This window comes from Betta splendens, chromosome 4 (assembly GCF_900634795.4).
Source record: "Betta splendens chromosome 4, fBetSpl5.4, whole genome shotgun sequence".
NCBI lineage: Eukaryota > Metazoa > Chordata > Actinopteri > Anabantiformes > Osphronemidae > Betta > Betta splendens.
The window spans coordinates 27891318-27917776 of NC_040884.2; the positions used below are offsets into that span (position 1 = coordinate 27891318).

General features: G+C 41.9%; 1 protein-coding gene across 12 annotated transcripts in view; it reads left to right on the forward strand.

The window, feature by feature from the left end:
• The window catches only part of fryl (furry homolog, like), a 48883-nt gene that overhangs the window by 20511 nt on the left and 1913 nt on the right, over positions 1-26459 (forward strand). For 4 of the 12 annotated variants that reach the window (XM_055508140.1, XM_055508141.1, XM_029146229.3 and 1 more), the window contains 56 exons: positions 393-472; positions 733-813; positions 915-1083; positions 1467-1559; positions 1648-1746; positions 1991-2092; positions 4229-4273; positions 5672-5775; positions 5902-6010; positions 6098-6184; positions 6265-6436; positions 6519-6651; positions 6756-6863; positions 6963-7197; positions 7316-7492; positions 7590-7676; positions 7754-8022; positions 8259-8463; positions 8544-8668; positions 8740-8797; positions 8873-8964; positions 9051-9223; positions 9325-9485; positions 9581-9691; positions 9804-9958; positions 10039-10138; positions 10234-10402; positions 10493-10761; positions 10865-11005; positions 11093-11261; positions 11362-11446; positions 11646-11758; positions 11839-11989; positions 12068-12171; positions 12293-12475; positions 12810-13011; positions 13355-13476; positions 13568-13755; positions 14010-14104; positions 14187-14782; positions 14893-15161; positions 15249-15389; positions 15787-15987; positions 16075-16236; positions 16374-16484; positions 16621-16797; positions 17327-17527; positions 18765-18953; positions 20487-20908; positions 22484-22691; positions 22817-22966; positions 23150-23248; positions 23763-23831; positions 24941-24958; positions 25672-25782; positions 26028-26221. In XM_055508140.1, the coding sequence (XP_055364115.1) occupies positions 393-472; positions 733-813; positions 915-1083; positions 1467-1559; positions 1648-1746; positions 1991-2092; positions 4229-4273; positions 5672-5775; positions 5902-6010; positions 6098-6184; positions 6265-6436; positions 6519-6651; positions 6756-6863; positions 6963-7197; positions 7316-7492; positions 7590-7676; positions 7754-8022; positions 8259-8463; positions 8544-8668; positions 8740-8797; positions 8873-8964; positions 9051-9223; positions 9325-9485; positions 9581-9691; positions 9804-9958; positions 10039-10138; positions 10234-10402; positions 10493-10761; positions 10865-11005; positions 11093-11261; positions 11362-11446; positions 11646-11758; positions 11839-11989; positions 12068-12171; positions 12293-12475; positions 12810-13011; positions 13355-13476; positions 13568-13755; positions 14010-14104; positions 14187-14782; positions 14893-15161; positions 15249-15389; positions 15787-15987; positions 16075-16236; positions 16374-16484; positions 16621-16797; positions 17327-17527; positions 18765-18953; positions 20487-20908; positions 22484-22691; positions 22817-22966; positions 23150-23248; positions 23763-23831; positions 24941-24958; positions 25672-25782; positions 26028-26221 (8639 nt within the window). The remainder of the gene's footprint in view (positions 1-392; positions 473-732; positions 814-914; positions 1084-1466; positions 1560-1647; positions 1747-1990; positions 2093-4228; positions 4274-5671; positions 5776-5901; positions 6011-6097; positions 6185-6264; positions 6437-6518; positions 6652-6755; positions 6864-6962; positions 7198-7315; positions 7493-7589; positions 7677-7753; positions 8023-8258; positions 8464-8543; positions 8669-8739; positions 8798-8872; positions 8965-9050; positions 9224-9324; positions 9486-9580; positions 9692-9803; positions 9959-10038; positions 10139-10233; positions 10403-10492; positions 10762-10864; positions 11006-11092; positions 11262-11361; positions 11447-11645; positions 11759-11838; positions 11990-12067; positions 12172-12292; positions 12476-12809; positions 13012-13354; positions 13477-13567; positions 13756-14009; positions 14105-14186; positions 14783-14892; positions 15162-15248; positions 15390-15786; positions 15988-16074; positions 16237-16373; positions 16485-16620; positions 16798-17326; positions 17528-18764; positions 18954-20486; positions 20909-22483; positions 22692-22816; positions 22967-23149; positions 23249-23762; positions 23832-24940; positions 24959-25671; positions 25783-26027; positions 26222-26459) is intronic. The other 8 variants (XM_055508137.1, XM_055508139.1, XM_055508136.1 and 5 more) reach the window with 7 other exon arrangements.

The window sequence follows — 26459 nt, forward strand, 5'->3', positions numbered from 1 at the left end:
TGTTCCTTTTAAAATGGTGAATGGAACTGTTGCACAGTGAAAAGGCACAGCTAAAGGGCTGGAATGTGCCGGACAGTAAAGAAAATTTTACCAAGTAATTTAATTAGACCACTCTTTTCAAGCTTTGGATTCTATGATACTGAAACGAGCTACAGTCTTTTTAGTAGGATCTTCCTGCACATGAGGAACAAGTAAATAAACCAATGACTCTATACCAACTCCCAAATGATCTTGTTTCTAAAGAGGGCTGTCCAAATCTAAACAACACTGAACTTAATGCCAGTCCCTGGAGAGCAGAGCTAAGTTGTTCTTGGCCTTGTTCCTGTAGGGAAGCTGGTGAATGGTAGAAAGAATGGAGACTTCTAATAAAGCTAATGATTATGTATTTACAGATTCCTCTTCATCCAGTGCCAGATGTTTCAGTACACGAAGTTCTAAACCTGGCATTCAAGCACTTTAAACACAAGGAGGGGTAAGTATCAGCATTTAGTCTGACGAGTGACGCAGTTAGAATAGAATGCTGATGAGTATACACTCTACCGTGACACTTTTAATTTGTAAGGTTGACTTGGCAGTGGAGGATCATTCATGTCATGGTGTCACTGGTAGTTTTGTAAATGGGGACTATTAATGAAAGAACATTAACTTTAATTATGAAACTTTAGTCAGCCTCAGGTAACTTTTTTTATTTTTTTTAAAAAGGCTTATTTAGCTACTTCTGTTATTTTACAGATACTGTGGCCCCAACACTGGCAATGTTCACATCATTGCAGATTTGTATGCTGAGGTTATTGGAGTCCTCACACAGTCAAAGTAAGACATGCCCTGCCTAAATTTATAAAACTTTTCATCTTTAATTGTGTCTAAGTGTTTCATAAGCTTAAATTAATGAATGTGTTTGTGTGTGTCCTCAGATTTCAGGCAGTGAGGAAGAAATTCATCACAGAACTGAAGGAGCTCAGACAAAAAGAACAGAGTCCCTATGTGGTCCAGAGCATCATTAGTCTCATCATGGGCATGAAATTCTTCCGGGTTAAAATGTATCCTGTGGAGGATTTTGAGGCTTCTTTCCAGTTCATGCAGGTAAAACTATGGTTGTCTACTTTCATATTGGTGTGAGTTTATCTACAGCGAGTGTGGCCGATATACATGTTTTCTAAACCCTTTGTTCAAACTCAGCCATGCTTTGTAACAACAGCTTCATGTTGTAACAACATCATAAAGCTAGATAAGTAATTATCATGGGTGACATGTGCCAAGAAGGAAGTTTAAGTTTCTTTCAGGTTTTACTAAAGGCTGTGAATAAAGCAGTAGTTTCTTCATTAAACTCTAGACAGCAACACATTCACTGTTCTCTATTGAGAGTTTATGTTAGCATTATTAGGCCTGAATAAGTTTTGACTTTGTGTTTATCTTTACAGTTTATGTCCGTTCTTGTGAATGTGAGACTTTGTGTTCTTTCTCAGGAGTGTGCCCAGTATTTTCTGGAAGTTAAGGATAAGGACATAAAGCACGCTCTAGCTGGCCTTTTTGTTGAGATCCTCATCCCTGTCGCTGCGGTGAGTAGCAATCAACAATTTTAGTACAATTAGCGTGATCTCTTTGAAAGCGGTTGACGTCTTTGGTAATAATGTGTTTACCTTTTAGGCTGTGAAAAATGAAGTCAACGTGCCATGTCTGAAGAACTTTGTGGAGATGCTGTATCAGACAACGTCCGACCTGAGTTCCAGAAAGAAGCACTCTTTGGTAACAATTCCACCATCATAGCTGAGCACATGTTCTCCACAATCCAATCACTATTTACTGTACTATGTCCTCCTCCTTTTGTGTTTGGCTCTTCCTGTATTTTGTCAACATTATTATTGGCCTCTTAACACAAAAAAGTTTGACGTATAATAAATACCTACAGGATAAATATCCTGTTAACCCTTTAACTGCCCAACTTATGAGTACAGTTTTCATTTTGTGATGCATTGTTGACTGTTCCCAGGCTCTGTATCCCTTGGTGACATGCCTGCTGTGTGTTAGTCAGAAGCAGTTCTTCCTCAACAACTGGCACATCTTCCTCCAGAACTGCCTTTCACACCTTAAGGTAACGTACTGTATTATCGGCCCTAGCCTTCACACCCAGTAGAGTTCAGCTAATGTGTATTCAGTAGCTCTAATGAATAGAACAATAACTGCATTGTTCAGATTAAAGTGTTTTAAGGACATCATACCTAACTGGCCAAGTCAGTTTGAACTTCAGAAATCTTATGACTCATGTTATATAACCCTAAATTAAATTAGGTGTTCTTGGTCAGAGTATAACATTGATGTTGATGCTTTTATTTACCAAACTGCACTCTTTGTATGAAATAAATCAATGTATCACAAATGTATTTTGCAAAAAAGAAATGACATATTGTTATCATGATACTGATGGTTATATGCTTCACGATTGATCTGATATTGAGTTCTAAAGGGGTGTGCTCTGTGGTTCTGTCTGAAGTTCATAATGTACTTTCCCTCCCATTATCAACAACCAGATCTGCACAGGAATAGCACTTGATTTTATAAAACGATAGCTCTTAATCGATTGTAAGTGGAAGAACTTTCAAAATGGACACAATGCAAACCTTTAATAGAGGTTTATTAGGTGTAACAAATATTTACTAGTGTGACTACAAGTAATATCACAGAATTCAATCGGCAACGCTAATAAAATTATCTTGCGTGTTGTATGTTATTACCCTAAACATGTTTAACATATTTGGTAATACACCTTGCTTTTTATGGTCCTTCAAGTGCTGTTTTACCTGAGGTCTTTTATGATTCATTGCAATCCAATTATAAACAAATCAAACCTACTTTCTTCCTCCTGTCCCTGACCATCACGAGGCCAGTTCATCCTAGAGGCTGATTGACTACGTCACTGACTGACTGACTCAATGACTGTCTCTTCCATTCTACATTGATTACCCTTTGTGGAGACTGTATGATCTTGTGGTGGTTAGAGTTTCCATTTGTCGTTGTGATGGTGGTTTCCAGTGGCTTTGAATTGCTGTCTGTCTTCTCAGTGATTCCATTATAGTATTCGCTTTCATCACTGTAATTGTTTTAGGTTTGCTTAATTTGAAAGCCATAATCAGTCCTCAGTGTTGATGCTGATTCTTTGATTGAGATAGTTCAGTGTGTTTGTGTGATGGCTCGACTGTAGCAGCGCTCTCAGTAATTTTGGGTTTATTGTTCAACCAGTGGTTTTAATCCTGTGGCCGGTATTTGGAATTATCCTAAGGATTATTTGATTAAAAAACATGTTAGGGTTATAGGTGGGCTTCACAGTGTGATAATCATAATTAATGTCAGCTTTTTATGTCTAAATTAAAACAATGAGCCTTCCAAGAAAATATTTCTGCAATATATGAATCCTCTCTACTATGCTGAACAAATTATTTTTGATTAGTGACAAAACACAAATTAAATTAGTGTAGAGTACAAGTAACTTAGTCTCTAATGTTGTTACTAATGATTGGTTTTCGCAAGTCATGTGCATGTTACTTATCTTTATAGCTAGATTTTTTTTTTTACTTAAACATGGATTAAAGTAAAGAAATTAATAGACTATACAAAACTAAGCTAAAAGAGATTGTTTGGGCTATTTAAGTGAGGTCCCACTTTTAAAGTGTGATTCCCACAGGGTTAAAACACACTTAAGCTTGCTTGACATAAATTGAAAGGAACTGCTGGTCTGGGTCTTGCCGATTGTTGTATTCATAGGGAGCCAGGCATTTCCTGACTTTCAGTATCATTCACGTCTTTAAATGTCCTTTTTTTTGTCCCATCATTACTGCTTCTCTGTGTCTATTGTTGCTGTCCCACTGTCTGATTTCCACACCACAACACACCTTAGCTGGTTTACTTTTGCATTACAAAATTTTTTGTTCACTCTTTGTTGGATGATTTGGTCACAAATGGACTGTGACTTTACAGTATTACTAACATGCCACTAATAATTATACTTACAGATTTATGACATGGCATGTACAAAAGTCCATTTTCTTTCACTTTCATTCCAAGAATTTAGTTTTGGTTTATGTACCACCACAGACAAGAGTGAAAATGCTTTGAAATGCTCTTGTCACATATTTAGTTTTTGTTTTTGCTTCTAACTTGCATGTGTCCCTCCCCAACCCTCCATTCTTTGTCTCCTGTCGTATGATCTTTTTCTCACATTGACTCGCTCCAGATGCCGTCTAACAACAGCATCCGAAAGCAGATTGAGACGCTGCAGGTGAGTTATCTGGTGTCAGTGACCTGCCTGAGGCTCCCTTCCGGTCACCCATCCAGGATGTACAATAGTGCAGTTCTGCCCACGTGGGCAATTGGGAAGTGAGATGTTCTGATGTTATCTGTTGTGACATTGGCATGCTTCTTCAGGCAGTGAAGGGAAACACATGGACTACTTTGGCGTTGTGATTTTACCTTAGGCTTTGTTGCTGACATCCTTATGTTTATTACAGATGGGAACCATATTTAGCTGATACATGCATATACTACATTGAGTAAATACATGCATCTACAGAGTTGTATTAGTCCACTTGTCACTGGGCAGAGTTTTTTTAATAGTAATTATTAATAACATACAAAATATTAAGTAATTTAAATGTGTGTGCAGCTGTATTTATACTTGCCTTACAAGGATCTTAATCAAGAATCTGTATCTTTTTGAAGTCATCTGCATCTCTACTAGTAATACTTTACAGTTACTGACTACAAATATATTATGAACCAGACACCTTTTAATTAAAATCCTCCAAAATAGTTCTTTTGTAGTGTTTTTCCCCAACCAGAGGCAGGTGGATGTTAAATGGCTATTGTGAAGTAGTTTGCAGTGTGTTGCAGTGCTACTGTCTAATTTTTTGCGTCTTGCTAACAGGTTGATACATTGTCTGGCAGCAGTTAAACTGTGCTTGTGCTTTTTTTCTTGCGTGATCCAGTACCTGCCAATAGTCATCTCTAATGTCAACTGGCTGGCTCATTGGTTGAGTGTTATATTCATTCATTTTAAGTTGTTAATTGGCAGTGGCTAAGATCTGTATGTAACGTCTGAAGTATTTTTATTTGGTTTGAGCCTCTGACATCTCTGATAGCTTACCCCTTCATGCTGTAGTATGCTTATACCAAGCCATAGTGTGTAGACACATACATTGTCACCGTGGCCTCAAACAGCTGTGCCACTCTTGAGCCAGGCTCAGGCCATGGTGGTCTGTGTTGTGTATTTAGATGTTTATAACCTTTTGTTGATTAGCAGCTATTTTCCACCAGTCATGAACATTCAGTGCTTTGTAGTTTAATTACCATAGAAAAGTCATTGGATTGCAAGGCGTAGAGGTAGGTAATTGGTCCTTGATGCAGTTTGATCAAACTGTAACATGCAATAGCCCAACAAGGTAAAGCTGTTGTATGGACATTTTTGGTCCATCACCATGTTTTGCACTCTTGTATGTGTTTTTGTCCAAATAGAATCTAATTAATTCTGTATAGCTTCACAGGCCGATGTTAGTCATATATACAGTTGGTGCATTTTTATGTTTCATCTGTTTTTTTTTAAATAGCATCAACCTGACCTGTCAACTTTATGCATGAACGTAAACTGATAATGAGTGAGTTATTTTTTTCACTCCCACAGAACAAAGACCCCAAAATGTCCCGTGTAGCACTGGAGTCACTCTACAGACTGCTCTGGGTCTACATCATCAGGATCAAGTGTGAGAGTAATACTGTCACACAGAGGTTAGTCGCAGAGTCAGGTGGTGGTGATGCTTGGAGTGCTCATGCACAAACTTAAACTCACAAGTAATATAAACAATAACCTTGGTTCTAATTATGCCTGCAAATATCTACTGTCTTTCCTTGTAGTCGGCTGCTCAGCATTGTTTCAGCACTTTTCCCTAAAGGCTCACGCAGCGTGGTGCCAAGGGACACGCCTCTGAACATCTTTGTCAAGATCATCCAGTTCATAGCTCAGGTGACACTTAAACACTGTTTTAGTTAAGCTGAAAGGTGTATAGGCAAGTAGAATCTGTGTGTCTGATCTGTTTGCTTATTGCCACAGGAAAGACTGGACTTTGCTATGAAAGAGATTATCTATGACCTCCTCTGTGTGGGCAAGTCTCACAAAACCTTTACCATCAATCCAGAGGTAATGTCTAAAGGTTTGGGATAATATCTTTGGAGTATCGATGGGTTCTTTCATTTTGTCTCTCCATCTGCCTCCCCCAGAGGATGAATATTGGATTGCGAGCCTTTTTGGTAATCGCTGACAGCCTACAGCAGAAAGATGGGGAGCCTCCCATGCCTACGACAGGAATCATCATGCCTTCTGGCAACACCATGCGTGTCAAAAAAATCTTCCTTAACACCACTCTCACAGACGAGGAAGCCAAGGTTATAGGTAAGTTTAAGTTTCAGCAGCTGACTACATGGGGACATTTTTTTCTTACTGTGAGCGTAATGACTTTGCTGGGTGTTTTCAGGCATGTCACTGTATTACCCACAAGTAAGGAAGGCCTTAGACAACATTCTTCGACACTTGGACAAGGAGGTGGGACGCTCCATGAGTATGACAAGTGTACAGATGTCTAACAAGGAGCCTGAGGACATGATAACGTATGTAACTGCCACAGGAATTCATTGTAAATGGCGTGTTAACTGTCTGTGGCTCTGCGTGCTTCTAAGCCGGTGCAGAGTTTCATAAATTGTTCGTCTTGTAGGGGAGAAAGGAAGCCAAAGATCGATTTGTTTCGTACGTGTGTGGCTGCCATCCCCAGACTGATACCAGATGGCATGAGCAGACAAGATCTAATAGAGCTTCTAGCCAAGTAATCCATCCTCTCCCACCTTTCTGCAGACATATCACTGCATCTACTGGATCTTTTTCAATATCTTTCATCCTTCACATTCCTTTTATTTATTTTTAGACTGACCATCCACATGGATGAGGAGCTACGTCTCCTTGCCTATGCAACTCTTCAGGCGCTGATGATGAATTTCTCAGAGTGGCGGGAAGATGTGCTCTCAGGCTTTGTCTATTTCATTGTTCGAGAGGTGACCGACATCCACCCTACCCTGTTGGACAGTGCTGTCAAGATGCTACTACAGCTCATGGGCCAGTGGAAACAGGCACTGTCAGGCAATAAAAGCCATGATACACAGGTAAGTGCGTGAAGTTTTGTCAGTGGGTGTTTTTTCTTTTTTTTTTTTTCTTTTTTTTTTTTTTTTTTTGAGACCATTTCTATTTTGTAGTAATTTTATTTCCATGTGCTTTCATCAGGCTTCAGGCGCAGGCCATCCTCTGTGTCTGGAACGAAATCATCCGTTAGGTGTGCTTCACGTGGTGGAAGGTTTAGCCCTGGTGTTGCTATGTAGCTGTCGCCCTGCAACGCGCAGGCTGGCTGTTACTGTGCTGAAAGAGGTCCGTGCACTACACTCTGCATTGGGCATTGGAAAGGTAAGTACATTTTGCTCTCAATGCGGATGCACAAATGTGGAGTGGCTTTTACACTACTACTCTGTTTTCTGACATTTGTTCTCCACCAACTTTTCAGGGGGATGAAGAGTTGGCTATTGATGTAATGGACAGGTTAAGTGCATCGGTGTTGGAGAGTTTCATTCATCTCACTGGAGCTGACCAGGTATAAATGCTTTGCTCTCTTTTTTAAGAATTAAACCTGTTAACATCCTGAGACCTAACATTTGGTTTTCTTTGTAGACGAACCTGCTGTATTGTCCGAGTGGGATTGATCTCCAGGCACTAGCTGAGTGGAGCTCATCTCCTATCAGCCACCAGTTTGATGTGGTGAGCCCCTCGCACATCTGGGTTTTTGCCCACGTCACTCAGGGCCAGGACCCCTGGGTCATCAGCTTCTCCAGTTACTTGCGACAGGAGAACCTTTCCAAACATTGCCCCACTGCTCTTAACTACGCTTGGATGTTTGCCTACACTCGTCTACAACTACTTTCTCCACAAGTTGACATCAAGTATGTTTCCTCGACTTCCGTTTTCTCAGTTTGTATTAGTTTGCCTGTAATTGCGTGTTTCTCCTGTAACAGTAACTGCTTTGTAAACCTATCTTTAAAAGGTTCACAAAAAGTACTACAAAATAGTACTTTTTTATTTTGTTTGAAATGAAATATGAGTGACTAAAGGCAGCCACGTTGTTTCTGGGCTTGGCCCCTCGAATAATCTCTGAACATTTCTGATTGTCGACCTGCAGCAGCCCCATCAATGCCAAAAAAGTAAACAGTCTTAACAGCAGTGACTCCTACATTGGCCTTTGGAGGAACTACCTGATCCTCTGCTGCAGCTCTGCCTCCTCCTCTTCAATGACTTCCTCATCCTCTGCTTCTGGCTCCGTCCGCTGCTCCCCGCCTGAGACGCTGGCGTCTACGCCGGACAGTAGCTACAGCTATGATTCAAAGGTCAGGAAAGAGCCTGGAAAAGATACTGAAATATGACAATAGGACACACACGTTACATGTGTTTCTATGTCTGTTAATAGATTGTTGGCACTCCGTCCCCCTCCTCCCTGTTTAAACACATTGTTCCTATGATGCGCTCTGAGAGCATGGACATCACAGAGTCTCTTGTGCTGGGGCTTGGCAGGACCAACCCCATGGCCTTTAGGTAAATAACATATAGAAAAAAGATAATAAATATCACCTATGACCGTGCTAAGTGCCTTTCATAACCCACAGAGAGTTGATGGAGGAACTAAATCCCATCATAAAAGAGGCGCTAGAAAGAAGACCTGAAGTAAGTGCTTGCTGTTGTTCAAGTCTTAGAAGAACTTTGTCACAACTGTAGGTTTAAACACTCTTTCCTCTGCAGAACATGAAACGGCGCAGGCGTCGTGACATCCTCAGGGTCCAGCTGGTCCGGATATTTGAGCTGCTCGCTGATGCTGGTGTCATCAGTCAGATGTATGTAACAATAAACACACACACTTGTAAAATTAGAGTTTTATATAGGTTTGTTGAAAGCACATTTCTGTTGGTTTCTTTTATAGAGCCAGTGGAGGGTTAGATGGAGAAAGCCATTCTCTAAACGGCACATTGCTCGAGTATGTTGATCTGACTAGGCAGCTGCTCGAAGCTGAAAATGACAAGGACTCTGACACGCTGAAGGACATTCGCTGTCACTTCAGTGCACTTGTAGCTAATATCATACAGAATGTGTCAGGTATGCTTCTGAAATCTGTCCTATTACAGTTAAAAACTAAATTTTCTCTGTAGTAATTAAATGTTTCTCATGTATATCTTCCATCCTATACTTGTCCTCAGTGCATCAGAGGAGGACCATCTTTCCACAGCAGTCACTGCGACACAGTCTGTTCATGCTGTTCAGTCACTGGGCTGGGCCCTTCAGCATCATGTTCACTCCTTTGGACCGCTACAGTGACAGAAATATGCAGATCAACCGCCATCAGTACTGTGCACTAAAGGTACACACATCATAAAACATATCAGTTAGCTTTCTCCGTTCACTGAAACCCACACTGACTGTAAAAATAACCAAGCGGTTGTTTTGATCTCACAGGCCATGTCAGCGGTGTTGTGTTGTGGACCTGTAGCTGATAATGTTGGCTTATCTTCTGATGGCTACCTTTACAAGTGGCTGGACAACATCTTGGATTCTCAGGACAAGAAGGTAGGAGAGATTGTACAATTCATCCAACTTTGATTATGGTTTGATTAACACTGTCCTCTGTAAAGCAAATGCTCACCATCACACCTCTTCTTTTGTTTGTGGTATCCTCCAGGTTCACCAGCTGGGTTGTGAGGCTGTGATGCTGCTGCTGGAGCTAAATCCAGACCAGAGCAACCTTATGTTTTGGGCTGTGGACCGGTGTTACACTGGTTCTCGACGTGTGGCTGCTGGCTGCTTTAGGGCGATCGCTAATGTCTTTCATAACAGGTACCCTGCATTTCCAACTTCTAAAGACTGTTGTGGATTTTTTGGTCTTTATTGAGCCATCGTTTTTTGTTTGCTCTTAGGGATTACCAATTTGACACTGTGGTGCTGCTTAACCTGATTCTGTTTAAGGCGGCAGATTCTTCCAGAGACATTTATGAGGTGGCCATGCAACTGTTACAGGTGTGAATTTTACTACTTTACTCATCTACACAGTTTGACACTCTTCATTACATTGTATAATGATGGTTATTCCTACGATTCATATAAAAAAATAGATCCTGGAACCCAAGCTCTTTCGCTATGCCCACAAACTGGAGATCCTGCGAACAGATGGCATCTTGACCCCTCCCTCACCGCTGCCTCACCTATATTCAGTGTCTTACTACCAGCTGTCTGAAGAGCTTGCGAGAACTTACCCAGAGCTCACTTTGCCCATCTTCTCAGGTTTGCTGCATGACAAAAGTGTGATATCTTTTTTTTTTTAGTTTTAAATGTGCACAGTGCAGTAATCACATGTATTTCAACCCTCTTTAGAGGTGAGCCAGCGAATCCAGACAGCCCATCCTGGCGGTCGTCAAGTAATGTTGCACTACCTCCTACCGTGGATGAACAACGTGGAGCTGGTGGACTTCAAACCAACTGTACGGCGAGCAGAGGATTGTGGAAGTGTTGAGGATGAGGAGGATGCACATGAACGGGAGATCATGATGGTCAACAGCCGGCGCTGGCTCCGTGGAGAAGGCTGGGGCTCCCCTCGTGCAACAACCATGGTGCTAAACAACCTCATGTTCATGACCGCTAAGGTGACACAGCTAATGGGCCATTTATTTAGTTTTATTCAGACGTACATTTAGGAGATCTTGATAGAGGCAGTGAATTGATCATAACTTTGTTTTATTTTTGCAGTATGGAGATGAGTTTGCTTGGTCAGAGATAGAGAATGTCTGGACCACGTTGGCAGACAGCTGGCCAAAGAACCTGAAAATCATTCTGCACTTTCTCATCAGTATGTCAGGAGTCAACAGTGACCCCAGCCTACTGCCCTATGTGAGTCACAACACATTATGTTGTTGTAAAACCTTGTGGACCGTCCACAACTTGCCTTATGAATGTGCTGTATGTGTGTCTTCTCAGGTGAAACGGGTGGTGGTTTACTTGGGCAGAGATAAGACTATGCAGCTGCTGGAGGAGTTGATGTGTGAGCTTGAGTTGACTGATCCTGTTAGCTCAGCTGTTACTCACATGGACAACCCACCCTACTATCGCATCACTTCCAGCTACAAGATCCCCTCAGTCACATCAGGTAATGACTGCATAAATTGCAATACATCCCTGTAATTTCGGTGTTTCAAATACAAAATAATATATTTCCAATATTTGGACGGTTACTTCTGTCTTCTCAGGAACTACCTCCAGCAGCAATACTATGGTGCCAGAGAACGATGGTCACCATGATAGCAAGGTTAAAGACTCGAACATGGAGGACAGGTATAAGCTAAAACTAACAGAAATGTAGGTATTTGTAGGTACAAGATTGTGATTCATATGGTTTAAAAAGCTAAAATTATAACAGGTGTTTGAATTACTGGTTTAAGTGTCAACTAATCAACCTAAAAAAGTATTTTTTTATCTCTGGGTAGAAAAAAATGCTGACACTATTCTTTTAAATCACACAATCTTTCTGCAGTTACACTCATCTGGATATCTACAGTGGTCTGAATAGTAACCTAAACCGCCAGCACCATCGTCTAGAATCTCGTTACAGCAGCAGCTCTGGAGGCTCCTATGAAGAAGAGAAGAGTAAGAGAAAGTCTTCCACATTAAAACACTATTCAGAATAACTGTATGTTACATTTACGATTCCTTTCTCTTTTCTCTAGGTGACTCAATGCCACTGTATGCAAACTGGCGCCTGAAAGTGATGGATCATAATCGGCCAGAGCCTCTTCCTTTCCCTCCAACAGGAGGCTGTTGGTCTCCACTGGTGGACTATTTGCCTGAGACCAATACTCCTGCTGTACCACTTCACAGGTACCACAGTCTTCAACCTTCTCCTTTTTGTGCTTGTGTATTCTTGTTTCGCATTAACCCACATGTTCTGTTTTTCAGATGTAACATTGCAGTCATCCTACTGACAGACCTCATTGTGGACCATGGTGTCAAAGTGGAGTGGAGTGCCTATTTGCACCTGTTGCTACATGCTATTTTTATAGGTGATGTCTGGCCTTTATTTCTGTAGCTTGACCGTCCATAATTGTCAAGAAAAGATTGTTTTCTTATTTTTGTTAAGTTAATTTCCTTAAATTCATCAGACCATATTCTTTCTTTTTCCAGGGTTTGATCACCAACATCCAGAAGTCTACGAGCACTGCAAACGTCTACTGCTTCATCTGCTAGTTGTCCAGGGGGCGAATGGCAACGTTCGGTCTGTGGCTATGGTGCTTTTACGAAACCGAGACTACAATGATCCAAGGGTTCTGACTGTGAAGCCTATTGCTCCAGACCTTAACCTCACAGGTAAGTGCTCACTGTAGATTAAAAAGTAAGAAATATTAAAAGTAAACCATCGCAAACTAAAGAAAAAGTAACAAAACTGTTGCACATAATTGTTTGTGTTGCCAAAACAGCTCACTAGGTGGCAGTAACAAACCTTATAAGACACTGGTTAGAGCAGCATTATATTTGTAAAGCTTACACTAACAGATGATCAATTTAAGTTTGTCACATACATGTTTTAATCTTGATTTTATTGCTATTATGTAGATAATAAATGTTTTTTGGTGTTAAAAAATCATCAAAGAGACTACAAGTTTGCCATGCAGGTCAATGTGTATGTGAATTGTTGCTATAGGAGTGCAGGAGATGGCGTCAGACTCTCAGCCATCGCCCATGACAGACTCGGGCCTCAGCACGAGTTCCACATCCTCTAGTATAAGTCTGGGGGCAGGGGGCACAGCTCTGTCACATCTCTCCCCTCCACTGTTCAGTGAGGTAGATGTCAGTGTTGAACAGGACGAGAAGGCCAAAGCTCTTATTGAGTTCATTACATCAAGGTGAGTTTCAAACTGTTTCATGACAATGCACATTTTTCGTTAAATACATTTATACAAGTCACTACACCACAATTATTACTTGGTCTGATGCATATTTAACCCATTTAGATGTTCAGCACCTCAAAAAACTATTGCTCATACTTTTTACTCAATTATTTGCTTTCATGCTTCCAGCAGTGTCTAAAAGGAATGGGTATTTTTATTTTGCATTGGTTTGATTTTTTTGTTTTAATTTGTTTGTTTGCTTTGTTTGGCCTGATGAGATGTTTGGAGGTGTGGTGTAAATCTGCAGCTGCTGACAGGTCATGTAATCTGATCTGTGTTTTTTTTCTTTTTCCTGTAGAAAGCGAGGCCCACTGTGGAACCATGAGGATGTGTCTCCCAAAAACCCCAACATAAAGAGCGCTGACCAGCTGAGCGTCTTTGTGAGACATGTAATGACTGTTTTCAGGCATTCACCCTCAGGTCTGTAACAATTAACAAAGTTAATCACTTTATAGTTATTTGCTTGTTCTTGTTTTGTATTCACCTTTTTATATGTTGTGCATCCCTTCAGGTTTCCCGCTGGAGTCGTTGCTGAGTGAAATAGCTCTCCGAACAGCTCTGTCTTGTTGTTGTCGCCACTACGCTGGCCGTTCCTTCCAGATTTTCAGGGCACTCAAACAACCTCTGACTCCTGCCACGCTGTCTGACATTTTGTCTCGGCTAGTAGAGACTGTAGGAGACCCAGGAGAGGAGGCTCAGGTTAGAACCAAAAGAACACACGATCCTCCGTAGTGGTCTCTGACACTACTTGTCCGTTTTTAATATATGTCTAGTTAATTGTTTTCACTGCAAAGGTCAAAGGTTTTTTTGGCTCTACAAAAAGAAAAATATTTTTGCAAGTAATGTTTGTCTCATCTAGATCCATATTTTTCTGTAATGAAAAGATGTTAACAATTATTATGACAGGAGAATCGTTTGTTTCTTCAAGCTGACTACTGTTTTTTTCTCTTTAGGGCTTCGTCATTGAACTGCTTCTGACGTTGGAGGCAGGAATTGACACACTAGCAGACACGATGAAAAACTACGACCTCCTCACTGCTTTAGCACAGTAGGTCATCCACGAATACCTTCTCTATTACTGACTCTTTCAGTTACATGGATAATAACAGATTTACCTGTGTTCCCAACAGAACTTCTACACGTGATCATTTGCTGGGGCCTAAGTTTGCTTCCAACAGGAAAAGCACAGGGCAGCTGAATATGAACAGTGGTGGTCTATTCCATTACGTCCATAATCGCAGCAGCTCCCTCCGTGCTAGCCTGATGGGTGAACGAAAAACAGACAGACGTAGGAGCAACACCCTCGACATAGCAGACAGACTCTGCGGTAGCCACGGAAACCTGGCACGTACGCGAAGCTTATCGTCACTTGGTGGAGGAGGGAGTCCAGGAGGGGATGCCGTACCCCCCGTAGACCCTTCAAACCTGATGGCCACTGTGTTCTGGATTGCCGCCTCTTTGTTGGAGTCGGACTACGAGTTTGAGTACCTGCTGGCTTTGCGTCTGCTGAACAAGCTTCTGGGCCAGCTGCCTCTAGATCGTGCTGATAGCAGAGAGCGTCTGGAGAAGGTCCAAGCCAAGCTGAAGTGGTACAGCTTCCCCGGCCTGCTGCAGCTCTTCCTGAAGGGCTTCACCTCTGCTTCTACTCAGGAGCTCACCATCCACCTGCTCAGCAAACTCATCAGTGTCTCCAGGCATACATTAGTAGACCCTTCACAAGTAGCAGGTAAAGAACATTCATTGTTTAAAATACCTAAAAAACTGTTGCACACAGACTTACATTGTTCTCTTCATTGAATTTATTGCTTTGTGTGTTTTTTCTGCATCCTGTTTCAGGTTTTCCTTTAAATGTCCTGTGCCTCCTGCCACACCTTATCCTGCACTTCGACAGCCCAACTTCTTTCTGTAAGGAGACAGCAGATAAAATAGCCAAGGTTTGCACAGACGAAAAGTCCGCCACACTTTCCAACCTGGCCCACATGATGAGTCTGTACAGCACACACAGCTATTCTCGCGATTGCACCAACTGGATCAACGTGGTCTGTCGTTACCTCCATGATGCCTTTGCTGCCATAACGTTGAACTTGGTCACTTACTTAGCTGAGGTATGATTTTAGGCTTTTTGTTGGTACTCACAAATGGAAATATAAAAACACTGCTTACCATGAAGGTGTCTGTCTTTTGTTTCTCAGTTGCTGGAAAAGGGCCTTCCCAGCATGCAACAGTCTTTATTGCAGATCATCTACAGCCTGCTAAGTCACGTTGATCTATCAGCAGCTCCAGTCAAACAATTCAACCTGGAGATCATGAAGATCATTGGCAAATACGTTCAGGTGAGCCTTCAGCACACTACCTGTGGTCTATGAACAGCACAATTCAATATAAGAAAGAATACGATTCATCTAACAGGTATTGACAAGATGCTGCAGTAGCTTTTAACAGAATCCTGTTACCACCCAATGCACTTTGGGCTTCTCACTCACATCACTATCGTTGCCTTTGGTAATCTCACATGGTATTAACCCATGGTGTTTTCTTCTGTATAAAGCATTTATGTAGTATACAGTGTCAGGGTTTGTACAATTTGACTTGTATACAACTGACATTGTTTAGATATTAAAACAGACCATAGTTTTTGATTTCTGTGAGTAGGAGAAAATTAGTATTTCAATTCCCGCCTACATAGTCTTACAATGAATCATCATCATTTTCACTCTTTCTTTTACACAGAGCCAGCATTGGAAGGCGGCTCAAAACATCCTGAAGCTGGTGGTGTCTCGCTCAGCAAGCCTTGCTGTTCCAGATGATGTGCAGCACTCTTACAGCACCGAATCATGTGGCTCTCCAGAAATCGCCTTTACTCGTATATTCAATAATTCTTCTAAGGAGCTGCCTGGCAAAACGCTGGACTTCCACTTTGACATCTCAGAAGTCAGTGTTCTGTGTATTATTACTACATTTCCAGTGTTCACGTCAAGGTTATTCTGTTTGTAACCTTTCGGTAATTTGACTGTTCAGACACCAATCATAGGGCATAAATATGGTGATCAGCGCACCGCAGCGAGCAGGAATGGAAAGCCGCAAGTGATTGCTGTAACTAGGAGCACCTCCTCCACATCATCAGGCTCCAACTCCAATGGTTTAGTGCCAGTAAGCTGGAAGAGGCCTCAACTCTCTCAGGTACCTCTAGGACTTATATTAAAGCCTTACATCTGTTGTTTGGATCTGATACGGATGATGTGTGATGGATTTTGCACACAATGTATCATCATCAAGTAATGTACTTTTATCATTTTGTTTTTGTGTTCTTGTTACAGAGACGAACCAGAGAGAGGCTGATGAACGTCCTGTCTCTTTGTGGCCCTGAGTCTGGCATTCCCAAAAATCCATCTGTAAGACTCCTCTCCTACTCTAAAGCCTCAGACAAGGTCTCTGTAAATTCACAGTTGAAGAATTCTTTTGCCTTCTTATCATTGATTGGCTTTTGTAAAAATGACTTTGAATGGACCTATAGGGATTCTTTATTGTCTGGCATTAAAGGGTCTTCCCTCCTTCCTTTTAAAGGTGGTATTCTCATCCAGTGAGGACCTGGACTCTACCGACCAGCAAACCAGTCTCATACCAACAGTAGAGGAGGTGGTAAGAGAGGAGGAGATGCAAGGTGAAGATACAGGCAGTGAGCAGCAGTTTGGTGTCTTCAAGGACTTTGACTTCTTAGATGTAGAGTTGGAGGATGCTGAGGTGAGAATTGATCAAACCTTTGCATTTAGGTTTAGGTTTTATTTGTTCACATAGTCAATAAATATCTACACTGTATAGGCATGTTTGTTACTAATCCATAGCTTTGTATATTTTATTGTTGTTGATTAATATTTGTGTTGTTCGTCCAACTTTTTTGTCCTGAATCTTCTTTGTAACTGTCCTAAGTCTACTAACACATGTTCCTTCTCCTCTCTTGCCACAAGGAGTTGCAGGTAAGTCTGTGGTGGAAAGCTTGGTAGAGATGTGTCCTGGTGCCTCTGTTTTGACATCAAATTGTGTTTTAATTCTTTTAATTTTTTTTAATTCATCGCTGAGTTTTGTGAACGTTTATCATATAACACTGAAAAAATGCAGATCAAAATGAATGCACCCACTTGTCTTGTCTTGGAATGTCTGTGTTCAGTAAATATTTGTCTTGTGCTTTGTTTCTTTGTTCTTGTCAAGCCTCTTCCAGATCCTGTAAATGTAAGCAGTATGTCTCATTGCGGTTTGCTTTCTTGTTCTGTAGGGCGAGAGCATGGACAATTTCAACTGGGGTGTGCGCCGTCGCTCCCTGGAAAGCATGGACAAAGGCGACACGCCGTCATTGCAGGAGTGCCAGTACACGGGCAGCACACCAAGCCTCAACCTAACCAACCACGAGGACACAGATGAATCATCTGAGGAGGAGGTACTGAGTGCTAGCCAGATTCTCACCCGCTCCGGCCTTGTAAGTCCCACTCTGATCAGGGTCTCCACAACCCACCGTGCTCCACACACAGCCCGCTGGCATGGTGTGCGTGTGTGTGTGCGCGTGTGTATGTGTGCACGCGCGCAATGAGCTGCACCTGCTGCCAGTAGGACAAGAGGCTAGATGCTTGCTTCTTTGCTGGTGGTAGATGCACAATTCAGACGCCAGACTCTCTACCTCTCACTGCTAAACTAATGCCCCTCTCCTTTCTAGTATTTTTAATAGGTAAGTACAATATAGGAACATTTAAATAACTTTGGTAAATTCACCTTGGGTCAGAGTAAATCAATAAATTCATCATTTGTTGAGACCAAACATGTTCATCTTCATAGTTTAATTAATAAAAATACCTCTGATATAATTCAAGTGCAAGACATGACCTGTAATATTCCATCATATTTCTTTGCACTTTTACTAGTTTAGCTGCTTCTTCCTAACTATTTTTTCTTTTGTTGTGCATTGCAAGCCAGGTCTTCAAATCTGCTGCTAATAACTCCATTCATAACAGTTCTTTGATAGTGATTCTAATTTAAATATTTCCTTTCTTTGTTCTGCTGCTCTTCTTTATCTTAGTGCACGGTGAGAGAATGAGCTTTTGCCTCTCTTGAACATTGAATATAACTGTTTGTAGACTTGCAGTGTCAATAATGTCAGCAAATTGGCATGCTGCATTTTCGCAACTGTCAACTAAGGTTTAGATTTTTGAGGGATGAATATTTTTTTATGTTGGCATGACTTTGCTTATTGCTGAACCCTATTTAAAAGGCTGAATTATTTGAACGGTAGATTAAAATCACTAACTTGGTTCTGCTTGACACAAAAGCATGGTTATGGTCATTTCCTATTGAAATACAAATGGTTTAGACTCATAGATGGTCTTTATATTAAAATAAAATTAAAATTCTAATACTTTTCAAGATAGAACCACAGGATGCAAGTCATAATATTATTATTTTTTTATTTATTGTTTTTTAAATTTTAATTTTAATTTAATGCAATAAAGTAAGCAAATACATGAAGTGTAATCTAATGAGCCATTTGGTTGAAGTTAGTTTTTAATAACCACAGGGATAGTTGTAAAGTACCCCTGTTTTAATTCCCAGCAGCAGAGTGTTTGGTGACAGCCTTCACTCACCTGCTGTACTCAAAATAAGCCTTGCATTAACTGAGTCTATATTTCTTTTTATCCAGCTAACTGGTCCTTTATATGTTCTAGCTCAACAGTGACTCTGCTACAGATGACACCACATCCAACCATGTGGACTCCTTGCAACAATCCCAAGAATCATCCAGCAGTGCCCTGACTGAGGAGGCCAGCGTCCTACCCTCTCTGCCGTCACTTCGGCTGGATAGTCCCATGTTGGAGAGGGCCCACTCAGACAGCGCCAGCAGCCAGCTGCCTGAGGTGCGATCAATCGGGAATAGCAATAAGATGTGGTGCACGGGTGCTTTCTAGCTTGTCTTTTCTTCGCCGTTTGCCTCTTACCTGCTTCTGCTCTACTTGTTTACGTGTCTTTTATGGAGGCAGCGGTTCAGCTACCTTCAGGGGGGTCTTTGAAGGTGCCAAGCGCTTGGCATTTAAGTGTCTGCCTGCTGCCGGGTTAAGACTTTGTGTTCTGCTTTCGCATTTTGTCCCTCCTGCTGCCATTTCCGTTGTCGTTGTGCTTTGGGTGTTGCTTGCCTACTAGCTATGCGGTGGGGCTCGCTTGTATGATTTGGGCAGCATCGAAAAACAAAAGCTCACCTCAGGTCAGCTGTTACTGCTCACCTCCAATAACACAGCAACTGACCATTTCAACTAAACCTGCCATTAAAAACTTGAAATGGACACCAACTCACCAACTCACTTTATCCTCCAGCAGCTGCATGTGTGAGTATCACTCTGTCACAAGTAGTGTGTTAACTTAAGTGAATAAAAACCACTGGCACTCTAGACAACTTAACCTGCTTCACTGTGCTATTGTATTAACATAACATAGAGCAGCTTTTCTAACGGCTACATTTCTTACTCTAACGGTAGTTCGTAAATAATATTGTCTTGTAAAATGGGAATTGTCTTGTACAGCAACACGTAAATGTAACTTTCTAGGAATTCGAGCTAGAAAATGATCATCCCCTTGAATGTCATCCCAAGGGCATCTCCCCCATCGCAGGTTGAGCTCTTAGTGTAATGAGCCTTAGATAAAACCATCAATACTCATACTCATTCACTCCAAGATGGCCATGACCACTTCTAAAAGCTTTCTGTAATAAAGCTGCTGTCTCTGTGATGTACTGGCTGTCTGCCACACTCGGCCTTCTTAATGCATTAGACTAAAAAAAAAAGACAGGACAAAAACAAGCAAGTTTAATTAGAGCTCCTGCAGCCCCCCCAAAAATCCGTCCTCCATTTATGCGCTTTACTACAACATGTTACATATGCAGTGTGTCTCAGTCAGACTCTGTGGCTGGTTTTCCGTTAAACAAGTTAGATACAAATATATACGGTTGTTGATGTGATGTACTCTACGCTGCTCACTGCTGAGTCCTGCAGCATCCGTGTCACAGATACTGTCTACCATTTACATTTTAGTAGTAGAGTCCATTTAGATCTACAGTAACGTGCATGTCTTGGCATTTCAGCGATTAATGATATTACCTTGTGTTTATTGATTTTTTTTTAAATTAATTTCTCAGAACTCATTATATTAGCCTATGGACTACCATGAGTAATTTCAGGAACATGAACATGGTAAAAATGCTGACTTAAAGGTTTTTTTTCTTGTTACAGAAGCTACAATGTTAAGTACAGGCTATAGCAGTGTTAATTCAGGCTATATAAAGATTAAGCAGTAACTTTTTCTCCAGTTGATGTAGACAATTTTGACACCTGAAATAGGTTTTATGTTTATATTGGGCATCATCTGTTCCTGAGCGCCTCCCTCTGGTTGATCTATAGGATGCTGTGAGCGTGACTGCTGCAGATGAACTGAGCAGCAGTGTGAGTGAAGATACTGGGTTTTGCAGTGCCCCCCCTCTTCCCTCTGACCCTACCGAGCTGTGCGACCTTACAGACCCTCAGGATCCTCCAGATTCTCAGGGCACTCAGGACCCCCACGAGACACAGGACCCTCAGGAGGAACTGGACCCAGCCCCCCCTCCCCCGCCAGCCATAGATACTCCACCAGGATCTCTTAGTGAGGAGGAAGCCCAGACAGTTCTGGCTCTTTCATTGACATTGCCATATGAGACTCAGCCAGAACCAGATGCTGATCCAGACAGCACCTGTGGCTCTGTGTGGGAAGAGGATGTGACACAAGCCTTGAAGGAGCTGGATGAGCGCTGTGAAGAAGAGGAGGCTGACTTCTCTGGCATGTCCAGGTGAGTTTACCAGAATTTTAGTTTTAATCCAAATGCATGCTGACCTTTTCTCAGATCAGTGATCTGTAACACAAATGTTTAAAGCAAAATCCTATGCAAGATACATTTTAAGAATTGTCCTTTAAAACTGTATCATAAAGTGATAAAAACATTGTAGCATAGTTGTAACTTAGGTAACTGTAGAACCTTCTGAGATGAACAGATGTCATCTAGATATTTTTATGCATACTGGTCCTTTTTAATTCATTAATTAATTTCAGCATATTTCCTGGTTTTGTTGTGTATATATTCTTTACCTTCACAAGCCTCCAGTAGCATGTTGAAAAGAAGTATCCCCACAGCATGTTGCTGCCACCACTATGCTAAACTGAGGGGGTGATATTTTTGTGAGCATGTGCAGTTGCAGCTTATGCCAAAATAGCATCTAGTTCAAAATTTAGAGAGCTCAATTTAATGATGAAGTTGTTTAAACAGCATTAATTTTTTTTACTTTTACTTTTTACTATATTTATTTTTATCAAAATCTGTGACTGATAGAGAGGTCTATATGGTAGTTTTATTCATCCATCATAAACATGCATTGGATCACGGTACATAGGGGGTCTGTCTTGTGACATTAGGTTTTAAATGCTATAATGGGGGTTTTCCTCCTTTGGTATGGACCCCATGTAGCCCGGGACTTTGAAAAGCAGACTTGAGCCAAACTGGCTCACCTTCAATGTTCCCTCTTGAAGGTGGGCCAATTCTGGTTGGAGGACTATCATGAAGTCATGATTCCCACTACTCTCAAAAATGGAGAAACCTTACAGAATAAGCAAGCACTCATGCGCAAGCATTCAGTCAGACTTTGCATGTATATATCGTAGTACTCAAGGGCTTTTACTCTAAAGAAATCACTGAGTGTATAACTTGTTTACGTATAATGCAAGTGATTGCCTGAGGTGGATGATCAGTTGTGTTATTTGGAAAAATGCGTACTGCTGTTTTTATCATAGCATTTAATACTTGTATCTCTGTGGCTGGCAGTGGGCTCTGTTTCTAGAAGAGGGTGCATATGTTGGTGTGCGTGTGCCTAGCTTGCGTAGAGCTCTCTGCAGTTCTGTGTGGGATGGGAGCGCTGTTAGCCGTTGCAGCACAGTCATTCTGCAGATGAGGGGAGACGTAAGGGAAAAAGAAGCGGGAGTTGGGGTTATGATGAGGACAGAGACTGTGTCCGCTGCCGCTCTTGGCAGCGCAGGCTTTAGATACTTGTATTCAGTCTGCTTCTTCAGGTTGTTTGGTCCTACAGGCCTGTGAGTATCTGCTATGAATTTGTGTGAGAGAGAAGAGATGTTTGCATGATGCTAAAATGCTAATAGCTCATGTTGTTATTGTGCTAGAGCACTGCAGTAGATTATAGCCCTCAATATACTGCAGCGGAGTCTGCAGCACAGGAGGCAGCTACAGCGATATGAGGTTGTTCACTTGCAGCGAGGGCTGGCAAGCGTGTGTGTGTGTTTACATTTGTCCTGCGGTAAGGACCGAGGGGAGTGTAAAGCATGTCTGGCTGTAGCTTATTGGTCCCGTGTGTTTCAGTCAAGATGAAGGTGACGCAGACTGCTTCCCAGAGATTCAGGCCTCTCCGCCCCCTTCGCCCTTCCTCTCTGCCATTCTGGCAGCATTCCAGCCTGTTGCCTACGACAATGAGGAAGATGCCTGGCGTTGCCATGTCAACCAGATGCTGTCAGATACAGATGGCTCGTCTGCTGTTTACACGTTCCACGTGTTCTCCCGGCTCTTTCAGGTAAATGACTTCTCAATGTTTTGTTGAATGCATTTTTTTTGCCTTTTTGGTATTTGCTGCTCCCGAAGAGCCTTCTCATCAACACTCTTTTTCTTTTTCCCTTTAATGTCTTTTGCTGAATGTAGAGCATTCAGATGAAATTTGGCTCTATTACACACGCATCTGTTCGCTTTCTCGGGGAAAGGCTCCAGCGAATGGGTAATCAGTTCCTCAGCTCCTTGGAAGTCATGACGTCTCGCTCTCAGTGCCCCACTGTGCTGCTGGATGCAGAGACGGTGAGGCTGTTCTGCATGACCGTCTGCAATAATTTCCTTCTAACTGATTAAGCGTTTTCAGTATAGTCATGCAAATTCCTCAATATGTATGTGTGTCCTGCTGTAGATATTTGTGTCATGTAATGTGTTCGTGATGGGTGGTGTTGTGGTTAATGTATGTGGTGTCCTGTCTTGCTGTTGTAGCTGGTCTCTTGTGGACTATTGGAGACTCTGAAGTTTAGTGTACTGGAGTTGCAGGAGCACCTGGACACCTACAACGCAAAAAGAGAAGCAGCAGAGCTTGTAAGTGATTTATTTTGAACTATCACGTTCTCCTGAAACAGTTTTCTCTAAATTCTGCAATGTTGCAGTTTCAGATGAGCTATGCGCGTGTGGGGGTATGGAATCAGTATCGGGTAGGAACACATTTAGCTGTTGTTAGTGTCTGCATCACTGGTGACATCTCCTGCTGTAGGGATAAAAATAACCTCAGCACTCCTAAATCAGTTAGAGGAGCAGGCGGGAGGAGGGATGTGGGGGGAGGGGAATGAACACATGAGATGAGATTGCAGAGGGTTCAGTGATGCAGGGGCGCTAATTGAATGAGACGGCAATAGTCCCTGGAGGGGTGTATACCATCTCATGCCCTGGAACAGGCCTTCTTTAATTCGCTAAGTACGAAACTCTTATTAAATCCCATCCCTGACCAGTTTTTGACATTTTTTGTTATTTGTAATGCAGATAAATATGCTCAGAGGAGGTAAAAGGCTCTTGTATTTTTCCTCTTTACCTAATCTGTTTTTCTGTCACCTTTTAGTGGCTGGAGAACTGCAGGAAAACATTTGGGGACAAAGACAGCAACCAACAACTCAATACTCACGCACAGGTAGGAGTGGACACTGGTTTAGTGGATGAAAAAGTGGCTCTATGTGATATTGAAAAATCTATGTCTATGGCTGAACAAGTCACTTGAAGTCCAACTGAAATAATGTTTCACATTTACATTATCTATTTATTTCTTTGAGGAGAAATCCAAATGAATTTTATGTACATACTTTGTGCTTTCTGTAATACTTTGTGATTTTATGCGTCATAGTTAAGAGCCACCAATCAAATGTTTGCGCCATTGTTCTGTAGTTGGCAGACAGTCTCTGACTCGCAGGCTGCCACTGACTCTGATTCGGATCTGAATCAAAACAAGAGCTTCTCATTGTCCCATGAACAAATATGACAAACTGCACCAGAGAGGTGTCAGAGCAAGCAACCAAGCAGCCACCAGGGAGCACTGTTAGCGTCAGTTTCCAGGCTATGTAGCTAATTAGTTCAACGTTATTATTGCAGTGAGCGGACTTGGTTCTGTTTCTGAGCTGGAGCTATTGTGGGCTGACCAGATGCTGTTGGTCCAACTCTGGGACTTAAAGGAGCTTTTCTTATATTCTCCCAGAGACATTTAAAATAAAACTATAAATAAAAGATAATATTATTTATTGCATTTTGCAACGTTGGCTTCAGTTGGACTTCATAGATAGTGTTTTGTCTTTCTCATGCAGTGGGGCTGATGGTTGTTTAGCATCCACACAGTACTATAGAAATGAGTCACACTCAGCGATCCTAGGTTGCATGATCTGTCACTCCTCATGTTAGTGGACACAGTTTATCTTAGACCAGTTCCAGGAACCTGAAGCTGTGGATTGCATGCTCCCAGTTTCCCCCCAGTAAAACCGATGTGCTCCTTTCGTCCCCGAATCGACACATTAAAAGTCTTCAACTCTTCTTCCTACTTCAGCACACAGTAGTCTGTTACAGCTGAGGCGAGCTTGCATGTTTCAGCACTGGGCATTCCCTGACCTGTGTGAAGGGAAGATGAGGAATCACTGCTCTTTGCCTGTCAGGTCACTGTGTCTCAGCTGCCATGTTAAAGCTCACTAATTCTTGGTCTTTCTCTCCTTCTGTGTTTTTTGTTTTTTTGTGTGACCTGCTCACCCTTTTGCTTAGCAAATGGAAAATCTAGCAGTAAGTGGTTCTCATATTATAGACTCTAATAATCATGACATCTGACCATCGCATCTCTGTGTACACATTTGCGCCGCTGTTGACAGCCACAGAATGTTCTCTGCTTCCACAAGCCCACCCACCTCTGTCTCTGTTCCTACCACGTTCATTACTCAGCTCAATGCTCCCATCCACCCGATCATAATATAAGCTTGTTTATATGTCTGTCACTGGATAATCAACATCTTAACTGCTTTTGTACTGCACTCTGATTCTGTCTGGAGATAGATGATGAAACCTTTAAGTGTAGTATTTCTAATGATTTTTTTTTTTTGGGGGGAGGGAAACGCCACCCTGGGTTAGCAGAGGCTGAGAGATAGTATTGTCGTCATGGCTCTTCCCATGTTGTCCTGGATTAGAGTTTGAGCTTTTAATAATTACCCACTTAAATGTGGGTCATTCATCTAGATGGCCATAGTGGGGAAAAGGTGAAGACAGGCATTTTTCTAATAGAGCTCGCTCGCTATCCTCGCTAATTGAGGTAGTAGTCGCCTCACCTCTTGCTCCATGGTCCAGACCAGGTGGCACTTTGCTCCAGGCCTCTTAACCCTTTCATCTACTCCTCCTTCTCTAACCCAGGATACGCATCTGTCTAATCACGAGCATCAGTGCAAGTCCAGTGCCGTATAGGCGGCTGTATGACACGTAAATGGGTCTTGTTTCTGTCTCTGTAGGAGTTGGAGTTATGTCGCAGGCTTTACAAGTTGCACTTTCAGCTGCTGCTGCTCTTCCAGGCCTATTGCAAGCTCATCAGCAAGGTGGACACCATGAAGAGGGAGGCAGAGGTGAGACCAAACAGATTAATATGCATTGTTGAAATAGAACAGCCACAGTCCTTATCTGGGCTGCATTTCAACTGAACTTGAACTCAATCGATCAGTTGTAATGAAATTAGACCGACTCTCATGAAGCAAAGGGTTCGACTATTCCAGTAAATATTTATTTTGTTTGTTTATTTTGTGGACCTCCTTGGTACATCTGGCACGTTTGCTGTGATATGCGGCGTTACGATTTCATCTCTGTTTCTAAGGTGACCAACATGTCGGAGGAACTCACTATCCTGGAGAGCTGTTTAAAGGAGGCAGAAACAGGAAATGACTGTCAGGAGGATGTGTGTATGTCTGACACTGCCCAGACCAACACAGAGATGGCCATCCAGTCCCTGATTGAGAGTCTGAGAGCCAGAGACTTCAGCTCTGCCATCACACAGGTCAAAGCCTTTAGGTAAGATCCTGTTCAAATCAGCAAAACATCAAAAGCAGTGACGTTGTGATGAGGTCATGCTGCATCTGAAAATAGGCTGGAAGCCAGGATATCATATACATCTGAAAATCATTAAATGGATCAGAAGATGCAAATTATAATACAAGGACAAACTGGATGTTATTTATATTTGTGATAATGTTGTTTCTGTCTGTCTGTGTTAAGAGCAATAAAAAGTAGGCAAAGCAATTTCCTCCTG